Consider the following 14,559-nt stretch of genomic DNA (forward strand, 5'->3'; position numbering starts at 1 on the left):
TCTGCCCACTTTATCCCTGTGAAGTCCACTTACAGGGCCGAGGATTACGCGAGACTCTACATTGATGAGATTGTGAGATGGCATGGGATTCCTTTGTCTATTATTTCAGATAGAGGAGCTCAGTTTACTTCGCATTTTTGGAGATCTTTCCAGAAAAGCTTAGGCACGCAGGTGAAACTTAGCACTGCCTTTCATCCTCAGACAGATGGGCAGGCAGAGCGCACTGTTCAGACATTGGAGGACATGTTGAGAGCGTGTGTGATTGACTTTAGAGGTAATTGGGATGACCATCTACCTTTGATAGAGTTCTCGTATAATAATAGCTACCACTCCAGCATTGGGATGGCACCATTTGAGGCATTGTATGGTAGGAGGTGTAGATCTCCAGTTGGGTGGTTCGAGGTTGGAGAGTCATCTATTTTGGGTCCAGAGATCATTCATGAGGCACTGGAGAAAGTTAGAATGATTAGAGACAGGTTGGCTACCGCTTATAGCCGACAGAAGTCATATGCAGACAACAGAAAGCGACCCTTAGAATTTAACGTTGGTGACCAGGTTTACTTGAAGATATCGCCTATGAAAGGGGTGATGCGATTTGGTAGAAAAGGGAAGCTTAGTCCGAGGTATGTGGGGCCATATGAGATCCTACAGCGCGTGGGTGAGGTGGCCTATGAGTTAGCATTGCCTGCGGAGCTAGCTTCTGTGCATCCAGTCTTTCATGTCTCTATGTTGAAGAAGTGCCTAGGTGATCCAGCATCAATCCTACCTGTAGAAGGTTTGGGGGTTGGTGAAGACTTGTCCTATGAGGAAATACCTGTTGAGATCTTAGACAGACAGGTCAAGCGGCTGAGGAACAAGGAGATTGCCACAGTGAAGGTATTGTGGAGAAACCATCTTGTTGAGGGTGCTACGTGGGAGACTGAGGCCGACATGAGATCCCGATATCCACATCTTTTCAACTCTTGAGGTTAGGCTTCCTACTCGTAAAACTATAGTTCCTTATCTCTTCGTATTTGTTGCTATTGGCTGATTGTACATAGCAATTAAGTTATGATCTCATTGGCATTATGAGGTGAAATGGTGGTGTCATTCGGGGACGAATGTTCCTAAGGGGGGGATAATGTAACGATTCAAAAAAAAGAGAGAATTATGTAAATAAGAATAAATAGGTATTTAAGGGCATAATTGTCCTTTCACGTTTTAAATGAATAAATAAATAAATAAATAAATCAGATTTGTATTTATTTATTTTAATGTTATTTGACTAATTCTTGAATTAGTCTCCTAATCCAATTAGCCCTCTCTCTCTCACGCTTCTAAACTCCCTCTCTCACGTTCTCCATCTTCCTCACATTATTTCTGCCAAAATATCAACAATTTTCATGCTTGAAGAACTCACAAAAAAATTTTTAAGCAAAAGAAAAAGTAATCAAAACGTCAAGGCTAAGAGAGGTTTGTTGAGTGAGGTGTACGTTGAAGTGAATTGGGAGTGGTTTGGAGGAGTTTTCCGGGCAGCAACATTTAAAGTTTGAACATCGATTAAGGTATGGGTTTTCTTCTCTCTTGGATCCTTTCCCAAGAGGTCCCTTACGATTCAAACTATTCATCTCGAAACTAAGGTTGTTCCCGTTGCATGTCCCTATCACTAGCTCCCTATGATCTTAGGTTGGGTATTCTTGTTGATAGAATTTAGGGATACTTGTTTGTAGTGATAATCTCGTTTCGAATATGTGTTCATGATGATGTGATTATATTTTATGTTTTTCGGAAAATATGAATGTAAATATGTATGTATTTGTGCAAGATTTTTGATCATGACTTTGAGTTTTTCTTTAGCATGTTAATAGATTTGAGATTACTCGTGTTTTATGAGCAATTAGAGGCTCTTAAAATCGTAATATTCGTAATATTCACATGGTTGAAAGGCTGTAAATTCTAGTCACAATAAATGATCAAATCATCCCCCTAAATTTGTCTTAAGAATATTAATGAATGTATAAGAAAAAATGCTAAATTAACCCGTAAAAAGGATGTGAAAAATTATGGAGTAGTATCCCAGAATCTGGAAATAAGTTTTAGACACATTCTGGAAAATTTGAGCAAAAAACGAATTAAAAAAAAATAGGTGAGGTCTTCAGGGATCGAACCCGAGACCTCACCAACACATGCCTTGATAAAATAATTAAAAAGGAGTGTTGAAGACGGGGCTCGAACTGGGGGCTGGGACCAGCGAATTTTGCCAAGAAAAGGAAATAAAAAGGGGGCTGGGGGGAATCGAACTCGCGACCCCCAGCCACGTGCAAAAAAAAAAAAAGGATTAAAGAGGGAATGCTGGGGGCGGGGATCGAACCCGCGACCCCCAGCTATGCGCGGAACGAATTAAAAGGGAGAAAAGGAACGCGAGGCGTGGGAATCGATCCCACGACCTCAGCGCTGAAGGGAGGGCGCAAATAATAGCGTGAGGCTGTGGGGATTCGATCCCACGACCTCACTGCCACTCCCCTATTAAATAAAAAAAAAATAGAGGGGCTGTGGGGGTTCGAACCCACCACCTCACAGCCTCCTCTTCAGCGAAAATGAGAGGAAAAATAAGGGGGCTGTGGGGGTTCGAACCCACAACCTCCCTATTCAAGCGAATTTAATCAAAAATAATAATAATAATAATAAATTAAAATTCTAATTAAAGTTGGAAAATTAATTCTCTTATGTAAACATTGAGATTTAATTTAGGATTTTAATTAAAAATAGAATATTAATTCTTTTATGTAAATATTGAGATTTAAATTGGAATTCTAATTAAATTAGAAAATTATTTTTTCACGTAAATGATTGAAATTTAATTTAGAATTCTAATTAAAATAGAAAATTTATTATTTCACGAAATGTTGAGATTTAACTTAGGGTTCTAAATTTATGAATATTAGAACTAAAATCAATGAAAAATATAAAGGATATTCAAATAATTCAAAATTTGGGTTCTCGTGTCCAAACCTCCGTATTGATACATAAGTCATACGTGGGTGAAATATTCAAGAGTAATGTCATCTACTTAGATCAAAAATCAAAGATCTTGGCATATATACAAGATACATAAGTCTTGTAATACATAATCTTAGAAAAAAATAAGAATCACTTAACGAACTATAAATGAAGTCCTATGGCTTGTATGTATAGACACATAAGTCTAACATACGTTCAAAAATAAGTGGACCTAAGATATACATAATGAAATGAAGGATGTGATGACAACCATGATGTGAGGCTACTGTATATGATGAGAGTAATCTCAAATGAGCTCAAGTAAATGTTACTAATACGTACTTACCAATGTGAATGTGAGATAATGAAGAGACCAGCTCTATGAATACTCTAATAAAAATATTGAGTTTAAATAATGATGAGATGAGAAATCATCTATTGAGCTATGATGACCTCATACTAGAAGCAAACTTCTATGATGTATGAGTTGAATGTAATGGAACTTTATACCGAGCACCGATAGGTTAGCTATGAGTGGTGATGCCTTCTTTCGGGAAGGGCGGAGGTTCACGTAATTCTCATGAGATGAGACTGTCCGGCTTGCCGGGTATGGGTCTCCATACATCTCCTAGTCTTTGAACCTATATTGCCACTATAGGGACCTGGCGGGGTTTAATTCCCATATACGCTAGCATGTTATTGAATCGCTTTGGCCGGTGATTCCACCTCTTTTCGGTGTGGGGAAGACACTGAATTTCATGATGCTCACATGATCTATGTCGGTTAAAGTTAAAGTTCCCAATGAATGAATGAGGCCAGCCTCAAATGAATCATATAAAGAAATGAATGATACCGAAGGTGTTAGGATAGGATAATCAAGAGGTGAGCTAGATTCAGGTAATGACATTAGGTCATTCCTGATCATTGCACAGCAAACCCGATGAAAGTCTTAAACTACATCCTAGGTATAGCTGGTGTTCGCACTGGCCTATGAATGAATTGAAATGAAATACGAATGAATGAGTGAAGCAGACTCTGTGTTTGCTAAAGAAGGCTCCCTAGTTGAGGTCCCATATGTTGAGCCCTCATTTTGGAAAGTCTTAAAGTTAAGTCTGTGATAATAAGGTCTCATGGTATACGAATGAATAATATGAGAGAAAGTATGTGTTATATGTTATGTGCTATATGAATATGTTATGTTTTGTGTGCCATACGATAATTATAATGATGCATGTCACTCTCATGGCATAACTTTCCCAATCTCAATTTGGCAAGTCCACTGACTTGACTTCCAAAAATCATGTTGTTAGGAAAGAGCTATTCTTTCTCATGTATGTCCCTGGTGTGTACTTGCATATACCCATACTTAGTACAAGTGTGTACTAATTCCATACGAACATCTACTTTTAGGTGCAGGCACAGGTGGACGCTAGAGCTACAGGTTCGTCGTTGCAGCTATCCGGACGTCAGTACTCATCCGGAGTTTGGTAGGTCCTCATGCTTTCGAGGATGCTACTGTTTTACATTCTAGCGTAGTTTTAGAGTTGAGCTAGCGGAGCATGTTCCACTAGCGTTTCTTTCCTGTTTTGGTTCAAACTTTGTATTGGTGCTATTTTGGCCGATATACAAGTAATACTTAATGAATTATTTCTTTCAGTTGCTTATCTCTTAAATGTTAGATGGTTGATGATGAACGATTACGAAATGTTAAGAATGTTCAGCAAGTATGATTAAAGAATCAAAAATTTCAAATTTTCCGCTAAAATTAATCTATGTAAAGTAAGAATGACGTAAGCAGGCTTGTCTGCGACCTCTGAGAGGTCAACGACGCCGGTCTCGTCTGGGGTCTAGATTCCGATCGTGACATCGGGTGTCACGAACCGACACGTAGTATTAGGGGATCAGGTGTCACGAACCGACACGTAGATTTAGGGGATCGGGTGTCACGAACCGACACATAGATTTAGGGGATCGGGTGTCACGAACCGACACATAGATTTAGGGGATCGGAGTGTCACGTACCGACACAAGAGGATTAATGAATATTGAGGGAGCGGAGTGTCACGTACCGACACAAGAGAAATAAAGATAATGAATCTTGAAAGATGTTAATATACTCAATCTAATGAACATGATTCCCAAATGAGTATGGTATCGAGGCTTGAGTCCTCATGTGTGAACTTGACGGTAATTGTTAATGATATAGTATTTGTTGTTGCTACATGTTGAGTATCATAATTGATTTTATGATATTACTTGGTATATATATTGATTTCTATTTTGAGTTGGCCGATGATATCTACTCAGTACCCGTGTTTTGTACTGACCCCTACTTTTATGTTCTCTTCTTGTTTATTTGTGGAGTGCAGCAAACGTGCCATCGTCTTCAACTCAACAGTAATTCAAGCCAGTCTTACTACATCGGAAATTCAGGGTGAGCTAATGCTTCTAGCTTGGACAGGATCTTCTTCTTCAAGTCTTGATGCCTTGAACTTCCGGCATGGACTAGCTTCTTATGTATTTTTAGCTTTTAGAATACTCTTAGTTTAGTCATTTGATCGTAGATGTTCTTGTGGTGATGACTTCCAGATTTTGGGGAATAATAGATGTTGAATTTTAGAAGTTAATGAATTGGTCTTTATTTAATGAGTTTAAGTCTTCCGCATTACTTTCTGTTGATATTATATTGAAATGTTAAGGTTAGATTGGTTGGTTCGCTCACATAGGAGGGTAAGTGTGGGTGCCAGTCGCAACTCGGTTTGGGTCGTGACAAAAAATATTAACAAAAATTTAAAAATGATATATAAAATTTTATATTAACAAAACGGCAAAATCGCTGGAACAACAGCTATTTCCTCTACGGAAAAAGCAAAATCGCTGCTACTGCAGCGATTTTGTAAAATGTAATTTTTTTTAGGAGCAACGATTTCCATTTTTAAAAAAATAATTTGCGATCATTAGCTTCATTGATGAGTTTACTATCTTTTTCATATTCTTTATTTTATTATAGATTTTTTAAAAAATATTTTTATTTTCTATATGCAGATGAGAGATTGTCCTTTTTTTTAAAAAAAAATTCTTTTTTTAGAAATCGCTGCCTTCATTTTCTTAAAAAAAAAATCAGAAAATCGCGCTTTAAATTTTATTTTTTTAAAATGGAAATTGCTTCCTAGGCAGCGATTTTCTAAAAAATATTTTTTTAAAAAAAATAAAATTAAAAAATCGATGCCTAGATAGCTATTTGATTTCTTTAAAAAAAAATCACATTTTGCAAAATCGCAGCAATAGCGCAGCGATTTTGTTTTTTTCGATGGATGAAATCGCTATTGTTTTAGTGATTTTGTTGTTTTGATTAGTACAAAATTTTATATATCATTTTAAATTTTTTGTCTTCGGAGGTGTAAGAGGGAATGGGGTGAGAACAATGCAATCTTACAAATCAATTGAATTGTGTTCACTAATTAGGTTAGGTTTGATGGAGAATAATATAATTTGAATATTGTGTGAAGTAAGACCTAAATGTAGACGCCTAGTCAGTCATAGCAATTAGTCATTAGCCCTTTCCCCATGCAATCTTGTTCCTCAAATCAATCCAACTCCTTGATGTTGAATGATGTTTAAATTATCTACCTTGCATTGACAAGTGCGTAGTGGAATTCGAAATCTATTTGAGCTATAAAAAGATAAAATTAATCAAAATAAGGTCTAATTTTTTAAAGTTGGAGTGAATTCATGCCGAGCGAGATGCGAAACCGCAATGCCCTATTATTTGCTTAATAATAAAAAAGTAATTACAAAGTGTTATGAAAAATTTACGTCATTTCATCAAAAACTTACAAATTAATAAATCGTATCATTTGAATAAATGTGTATAATTTATGAAAAGATATTTCTATTATTCCATATATACTTATGATATAAGAATATAAATTTATGGTTCAATGAAAAAACTATCAAGGATAAATAGTAAAAACTAGCACAAGATAGGATAAAAGTGGAAATGACCATTTCATCCATAGAACAATTTTTATTATTTATTTACTTAATATTAGAAAATTAAGTAAAATTATTTGTTATCGAAAAAAAAGGGATAATGCATAAGTACCCCTTCAATCTATGCCCGAAATCTCAGAGACACACTTATACTATAGTAATGTCCTATTACCCCCTAAACTTATTTTATTAATATTTTCTACCCATTTTCGACCTACATGACACTATATTGTGGGTCCAACGCTGGTTGACTTTTTTTTTTCAATTTAGTGCCACGTAGGCCAAAAAGGGATAAAAAAATTACTTATAAAATAAGTTCAGGGGTAATAGAACCTTAGTACAGTATAAGTGTGTCTCTGAAATTTTGGACATAGGTTTGAAGGGATATTTGTGTATTTTTTTTTAAAAAAAAAAGTCTTTTTCTTGGTACCAAACATATCTTAAGCTTAGGGCCTAGGGGTGATAACACCAAACTAATTAAAATTTTATTCTTTTGCATTTAATGAAGGTAATAAATTTAGTTATTAAGTGTGTTAGTCTTTTTAATTGAAATTTAATTATTCAAATCTTATATATTAATTGTGTTTTAATTGGGGTGGATTTTAATGGTTCAATTTGATTTATTAACTGCAATTGCAATTGCCTATCATATAATAAGTACGATTGTTTCATCATTATTATCGATTATTACCATCCATTACCATTCATTTATGTCAATCACTATAAATAATCATTAGCATTAGTATATATCATGTACAATTATCACTATCGATAATCATCACAATTAGTCACAAGTACATATCATCAAACATTGTTATCCTTCATCACAATATTAATTATCACTTTATCAATCACTATTTTTGGTAATTGTCAGTATTTAGTTTATATGTATTGATACTAGGTTGCATATTAGTTAGTAATTTAATAATATACTTATATACATATGTTATTTAAGTAACAATATATTTTAAGATGATATTCGATATTTCAATATATTATTTTTAAATATCAATTAATACCGTATCGAATATTCACTATATATTTTGATATGTTATTCGATATTTCAATTGAAATATGATATTTCCAAACACCAAATACAATATATCACATCAGCTATAGTAATACTAAAATCACGACATTAAAAATTTGAATATAATATGATAAGTCGATATATACCATACCATGTTCACCCCAAACTATGACCACCTCTTTCTCTTTGTAATATAATGGGTGGTTCTTTCAACTTTAATTTTGGCCATGGAAATTCAATATATAGATAATTCCCCAAAAAATCTTTTGACCTTAAGAAAATCAAAATCGTAAGAATTATTATTTCACATCTTAATCCTTTTTTTTCATTAATACATAAAAACATGTAAAAATGTTTGAATGGATCGTTTTTAATTAATTCTATTTGCTTGAATATATGTTTTTGGGGATAAAACATTTAGATCTCAAGGGTCACATATCAAAAAAAAAAAAAAAAAGAAGGAGAAATTGAAGGACCTAATAGGTAAATGTATATGCAATCTGCCTAGATTTCCACTCAAAATGCGTCTTAGGCAGCATTTTTCTGGTCAGCATAAGACTTCTCCACAGCCACATTTTGACACCCAAAATGTTTATTCATTTTCCATCACCCTATATTAAGTAGTCATATAAATATAAATTATAAAAAATAGTATTCTCTCCGTTTCATTTTATGCAATATCATTTTTTTTTTAATCAGTCTAAAAAAGAATATCACATTTCCTTATATAGTAAATGATAAGTATTTAAAGGTACAATTTTTTTTATCCTTATTGGTCCCACTTAACTTTAAAGATAGTATCTAATATATTTATGATGAGAGAAAAGTGAGTTAAATTTTTTGAAAGGTAATTTCAAAGTTTTCAATATTTCTTAAATTTCGTACTCGATCAAATATTATCACATAAAACCGGATGAAGAAAGTAATATTCTTAATCAATTAAATATATGTAAAAGTTAAAATTGCACATATATTTTTTCAAAAAGTTTCGAGTGAAAAATTAACACAATGCATAGTTAAATAGCTTCACTTAAATCAAGGTTTATTGAAAACATTTTTCATATATTTATTATTGCTAAACTTATAACCAAATCAATATTAGAAAGATTTTTTTTTAATGTTTAAACAGACCCAGTGAGAAGATTAGTAAAAAAGATCTAATTAAGTATTAGGTAGAAATATATGTATTATTTTATTAAATTAATAATTAATACGAGTACCAAATCTTATTTTTTTTTTTAGTATTATTTTTTTGACATCTCATTGTTTTTGTCCCCTATATAATAAAATAATAACGGCGTGAATTTAAAGCTTCTTCATTTTCTTCAATCAAGTATCCAAAGCACTTCTTCGAGTTCTCCAAAAATGGCTCAGGTACTGTAAAAAAAAAAAATTAAAAAAACATATTCTATATTTGTATGTTCTTTATTTTTCAAACTTAATTCCCTTTTATAGATTGCTCTACTCCAATAGATCTTTCCTTTCGCTTTTTTTTTTTTTCAATTGAAAATTAGCATCTATCGGAAAAATAAAAAATAAAAGTTCAGATAATCGACCAATTGAGCTTTATTGAATAAGTAATATTTGTGTTGTTTTTTGTGAACCGATCAGATGAAAGTTGTAATGAAGGTGCTAACCATGTCTGATGAAAAAACAAAGCAGAAAGCCATAGAAGCTGCAGCTGATATTTTAGGTAAATTAATGACTAAAATGCCCCTGCCTGATTTTTGAAGATCTGGTATCAGTAACATTGAATTATTTTTTAATTGAACAGGTGTAGATTCAATAGCAGCAGATCTAAAGGAGCAAAAATTGACAGTTATAGGGGAAATGGATGCAGTTGCAGTGGTGAAGAAATTGAAAAAAGCTGTTGGTAAAGTAGATATATTATCAGTGGGACCAGCTAAGGAAGAGAAGAAAGAAGAAAAAAAAGAAGAGAAAAAAGAAGAAAAAAAGGAGGAAAAAAAAGAAGAGAAGAAGGAGGAAAAGAAAGAGGAGAAAAAAGAAGAAGCAAAGTGATTTCAAGTCTTCAAATTGCAATTATGAATCGGCTTCTTCTTTTTTTTTTTTAGAGAAAATAAAATGTTAAGAGAAACTTTATTGATGGTATCTATTTTATTTCTTCTGAGTTTATTAGAGAAAAATGGGAAAATCATCAATATGTTGGCATGCACAATCATATTAAAGTGTTTATATCAAACTAATAAACAACGTATATTTCAATGTTAGTACATTCATTTTTATTATATTTAAGTATTTATATCAAACTAATAAATAAGGTATATTTGTACATTCAAATATGTTTTTAAATATTATGAGTTTCATATAACAATAAACTTAGTAAATTTATGTTAAACATAGAATATACTGGGATCATATGCATACGTTATAGCAATTGTGATTCAGCACCTTTATTATCTATGATACTAAATAAAATAATAATAACATACCATAGAAAAAATCCTATTAATCAGAATGGTAAAATGACATATTTTACGTTGTATTATATGTTATTTTACCGTAGCTTTGATATAAATGCTTAGTGCGCCCTTTTTCTGGGACAATTATAGCCTCGTGTAACATCTTTTTCTTCTGAATTTGATATCACAATAGCCCAACTTTTATGAAAAGAATTTTGTTTTATTCATCCAATTGATTGAATGTGACCCTTCGTTAGGTGTTTGATTAATATCATAGCAAAAAAGAATAATATAGGACATAAAGTATAAATTAATTTTAGTTTCAAGGATATCCATTTTTTATCGTGTTAACAACTTTAAGGGTATCTCAGATATTTTGATAAAAAAAATGTTTACCCATCCTCTTTTGCCAACAGATCAATAATTTTTTTTAAAAATTATTTTTTTAAGTCAATCTATTAAAGATGGCATTACTTAGTTAGTTGAGGTTCATTATGTAATTAGTAGAAATTAGAGGAGTAGTTAGCAAATAGGTGGTTAAAGTAGTTACAAAATATTCTTCCCTTTCTTGTATAAATACCAACTAAACATGTTAGTTACAAGTAGAAAAAGAGTTAACAATTTACAGAATACAAAGATGAGTTTCTTCTTCTAATCTTCATCTATCTGCACATTGCAGATTACTCCATTTCTCAAAGCTTTCATGGTATCAGAGCCAGTGAGGCAGTAAACGATTGTGCAAATCAACAGACGAATCCATGGCAACAGTTGATAACGAGCTGCCGGAAAAACTAAGCCATAATCATCCTCTGTTCTTGAACACCATTGACAATTTTGGTGTATTGCTCAGTTCAATTCAATTGACTGGAGCCGATAACTATTCAGTATGGAGTCGAGCATTAAAGATTGCAATTATAGGTCGAAATGAGTTGGGATTTATCGATGGTTCATGTCAAAAGGAAGCATATGGTCCAAATCTGGTGAATCTGTGGGAAAGATGCAATGCAATTGTATTATCTTGGATCATGAATTGTGTTTCGAAAGAGTTACTTGGAGGCATTGTTTACTCTACAAATGCTGCATCTGTATGGAAAGATCTGGCTGAGAGATATGATAAAGTTGATGGATCTCGTATCTTCCAACTACACAAAGAAATTGCCACTGTGAGTCAAGGTACTAGTTCAATTTCAACATATTTCTCTAGATATGGGTAGAATATGATAGTCTAACTCCTGTTCCAAGTTGTGAGTGTGTAAATTCAAGAGAATTTGTGAAATTTGTACACAATCAGAAGTTACTTCAGTTTCTTATGGGGTTGAATGACTCATATGAACAAGCTAGAGGACATATATTGATGATGACACCTCTACCTTCATTGAACAAAACATATTCAATCTTAATTGAAAGAGAAAGCCAAAGAACCATGTCACAAGTCTCTAGTAGTGCTAATTGTTCTGAACTAAATGCCATGTTCACTTCTGGAAACAATACTAATGCTATGGTGCCTAGATCAAGACCCTACAACAGTTCTAGCTATGATCCAAATGCTTTTTGTGATTACTGTAAAAGAACAGGTTATACACAAGCTGTGTGCTATCAGCTTCATGGTTTTCCCCCAGGATTTGAAAGAAAGAGGAAAAATCCCAACAATACATATCAGGGGAGAGGAAGATCAAGTAATGAGTATCATGGAAGAGGAAGGTTTAACAATGACAGGAGGCAAAATATTACTGCTAACAATGCAGTAAGTGATGGTGATATAGGTGTTAATAGAGGTGAAAATTCAAGAAGTCAGGGTTATGGAAGAGGAGCAATAAACACTGAACATATTGAATATCAAAAAGGCATGACTATGTTACAGGAACAATATAATCAGATTCTACACATGCTTGGACAAACTAATATGCAACAAGAAAATTCAGAAAGAGCATCTACATCACACTACAATGCTAATGTAGTCCAAGCTAAGTGCTCCTCAGCAGGTAATGAAGCTGCTCTTATTGTAACATCAGTCAAGAATGGCTGGATAATAGATTCTGGTGCAACAAATCATATGACTCATAATTCAGATATCCTTACTCATATGCATCCACTTCCTAGTAACAAACCTAGAAATGTTCAATTACCTAATGGTGAAACAAACCAAATTACTCATATAGGATCCTGCAATATAACTTCTCAAAACACTCTAAAGAATGTTCTTCTTATTCCTGAATTTAAATTCAATTTACTATCAGTTTCACAAATTACTAAAGATCTTAAATGTGCTGTGTGCTTCTTTCCTAATTTTGTTACTCTCCAGGACCTCTCCAATGGGCAGGTGAAGGTGATTGGTAGAGAACATGATGGTCTTTACATACTGCCTAACTACTCCATATCTCCTCTCAACACAAATGAAAAATGTTCATCATATTTAGCTCATGAAGAAAGTCACTTCACAGATACACAAGCTTTATTGTGGCATCAAAGGCTAGGACATACTTCTTCCAATGTTCTGGCTCATCTATTAGATATTTCACCCAGTAAATGTTCTAAAGATCTACATAATTGTATCATTTGCCCTTTGGCAAAACAACATAGATTACCATTTCCAAAAAGTACTACTGTTTCTACTACTTCCTTTCAGCTATTGCATATTGATGTCTGGGGTCCTTTTAACACTCCTACCTATGATGGACATAAATTCTTTGTTACTATAGTTGATGATTGTACCAGATTACTATGGTTGTTTCTAATAAGAATGAAGAGTGATGTTTGTGTTGTTCTGAAAAACTTCTTCATCCTTGCTAAAACTCAGTTCAATGCAGTAGTTAAAATGGTTAGAACTGACAATGGATCTGAGTTTGTAAATGCTGAGTGTCACAAACTATTTACAAGCTTAGGTATTATTCATCAGAGAACTTGCATACATACACCTCAGCAAAATGGTGTTGCAGAGAGAAAACACAAACATATTCTTGAAGTAGCTAGAGCAATAAAATTTCAAGGACATATTCCTATCAGGTTTTGGGGTCATTGCATAATTGCAGCTGCTTACATAATAAATGTGTTACCTACTCCAGTGCTACATGGTAAATCTCCTCATGAAGTGTTTTATAAAACTAAACCTACTCTACAACATTTAAGAGTTTTGGGTCGCTTATGTTTTGCAAAGAATATGTATATACATGATAAGTTTCAACGAAGAAGTATTGTTGTTGTTCATGTGGGATATAGTACTACTACTAAGGGTTATTTACTCTACAATATTAAGGAAAAACAATTCTTCATTAGCAGAGATGTGGAATTTAGGGAAACCACATTTCCATTTGCAGTTTCTTCTACTACTGAATGACACTTGTTTCCTTCTGTTAATGTTCCATTAGAAGCATCACAGGCTGTGTCCCCATCTGGTGTGGTTGAATCCACTGAACAATCTACAGAAGTGTCTAATGATCAAATTTCTGAAGTCAGAAGGTCACAAAGGAGTACCAAAGCTCCTCTATGGATGCAAGATTATGTTGCTTCTGTTCATCTCATTCCTAACAGACCTCTATATTCTATTGACAAATATCTTGGCTATGATTATCTGTCTAAGTCCTATCAGGCATTTCTTTCCTCTTTTGGTCATGAAGTTGAACCTAGTACTTTTGAAGAAGCATGTAAAGATCCCAGATGGGTTGAAGCCATGCAGGCTGAAATCTCAGCCTTGGAAACTCATCAGACTTGGAAAGTAGTACCTTTACCTCCACACAAAAAAGGCCATTGGTTTTAAGTGGATTTTTAAAATAAAATATCAAGCTTCAGGGGAGGTTGAAAGATTCAAAGCTCGACTAGTTGCAAAGGGATTTAACCAAATAGAGGGACTAGATTATAAAGAAACCTTTTCTCCTGTTGTTAAGATGGTTACAGTTAGAAGTGTGTTGGCTTTGGCTGCTGTTGAAAACTGGCATATTCATCAAATGGATGTGTCAAATGCCTTCCTCCAAGGGGACTTGTTTGATGAAGTTTATATGAATCTACCTCAAGGTTTTCAGCTTCCTAAGGGATTTATTGTGCAGGGGGAGAAACCAGTGTGTAGGCTCACTAAATCCCTCTATGGTTTGAAGCAAGCCCCTAGACAGTGGAATGTGAAGCTCACAGATGCACTCATCAGGT

The 14,559-nt window shown here is 33.7% G+C and overlaps 1 protein-coding gene across 1 annotated transcript; it reads left to right on the plus strand.

Moving 5' to 3' along the window:
* The first annotated feature begins 8,984 nt into the window (after positions 1-8,984).
* LOC101250371 (heavy metal-associated isoprenylated plant protein 39) lies at positions 8,985-10,230 on the plus strand. Its single transcript, XM_010319301.4, has 3 exons — positions 8,985-9,376; positions 9,614-9,695; positions 9,777-10,230. The coding sequence occupies exons 1-3, from the start codon at positions 9,368-9,370 to the stop codon at positions 10,019-10,021; spliced, it is 336 nt and encodes a 111-aa protein (XP_010317603.4). The 5' UTR covers positions 8,985-9,367; the 3' UTR covers positions 10,022-10,230.
* Positions 10,231-14,559: the final 4,329 nt, after the last annotated feature.

Source organism: Solanum lycopersicum, chromosome 3 (genome assembly GCF_036512215.1).
Source record: "Solanum lycopersicum chromosome 3, SLM_r2.1".
Classification (NCBI taxonomy): domain Eukaryota; kingdom Viridiplantae; phylum Streptophyta; class Magnoliopsida; order Solanales; family Solanaceae; genus Solanum; species Solanum lycopersicum.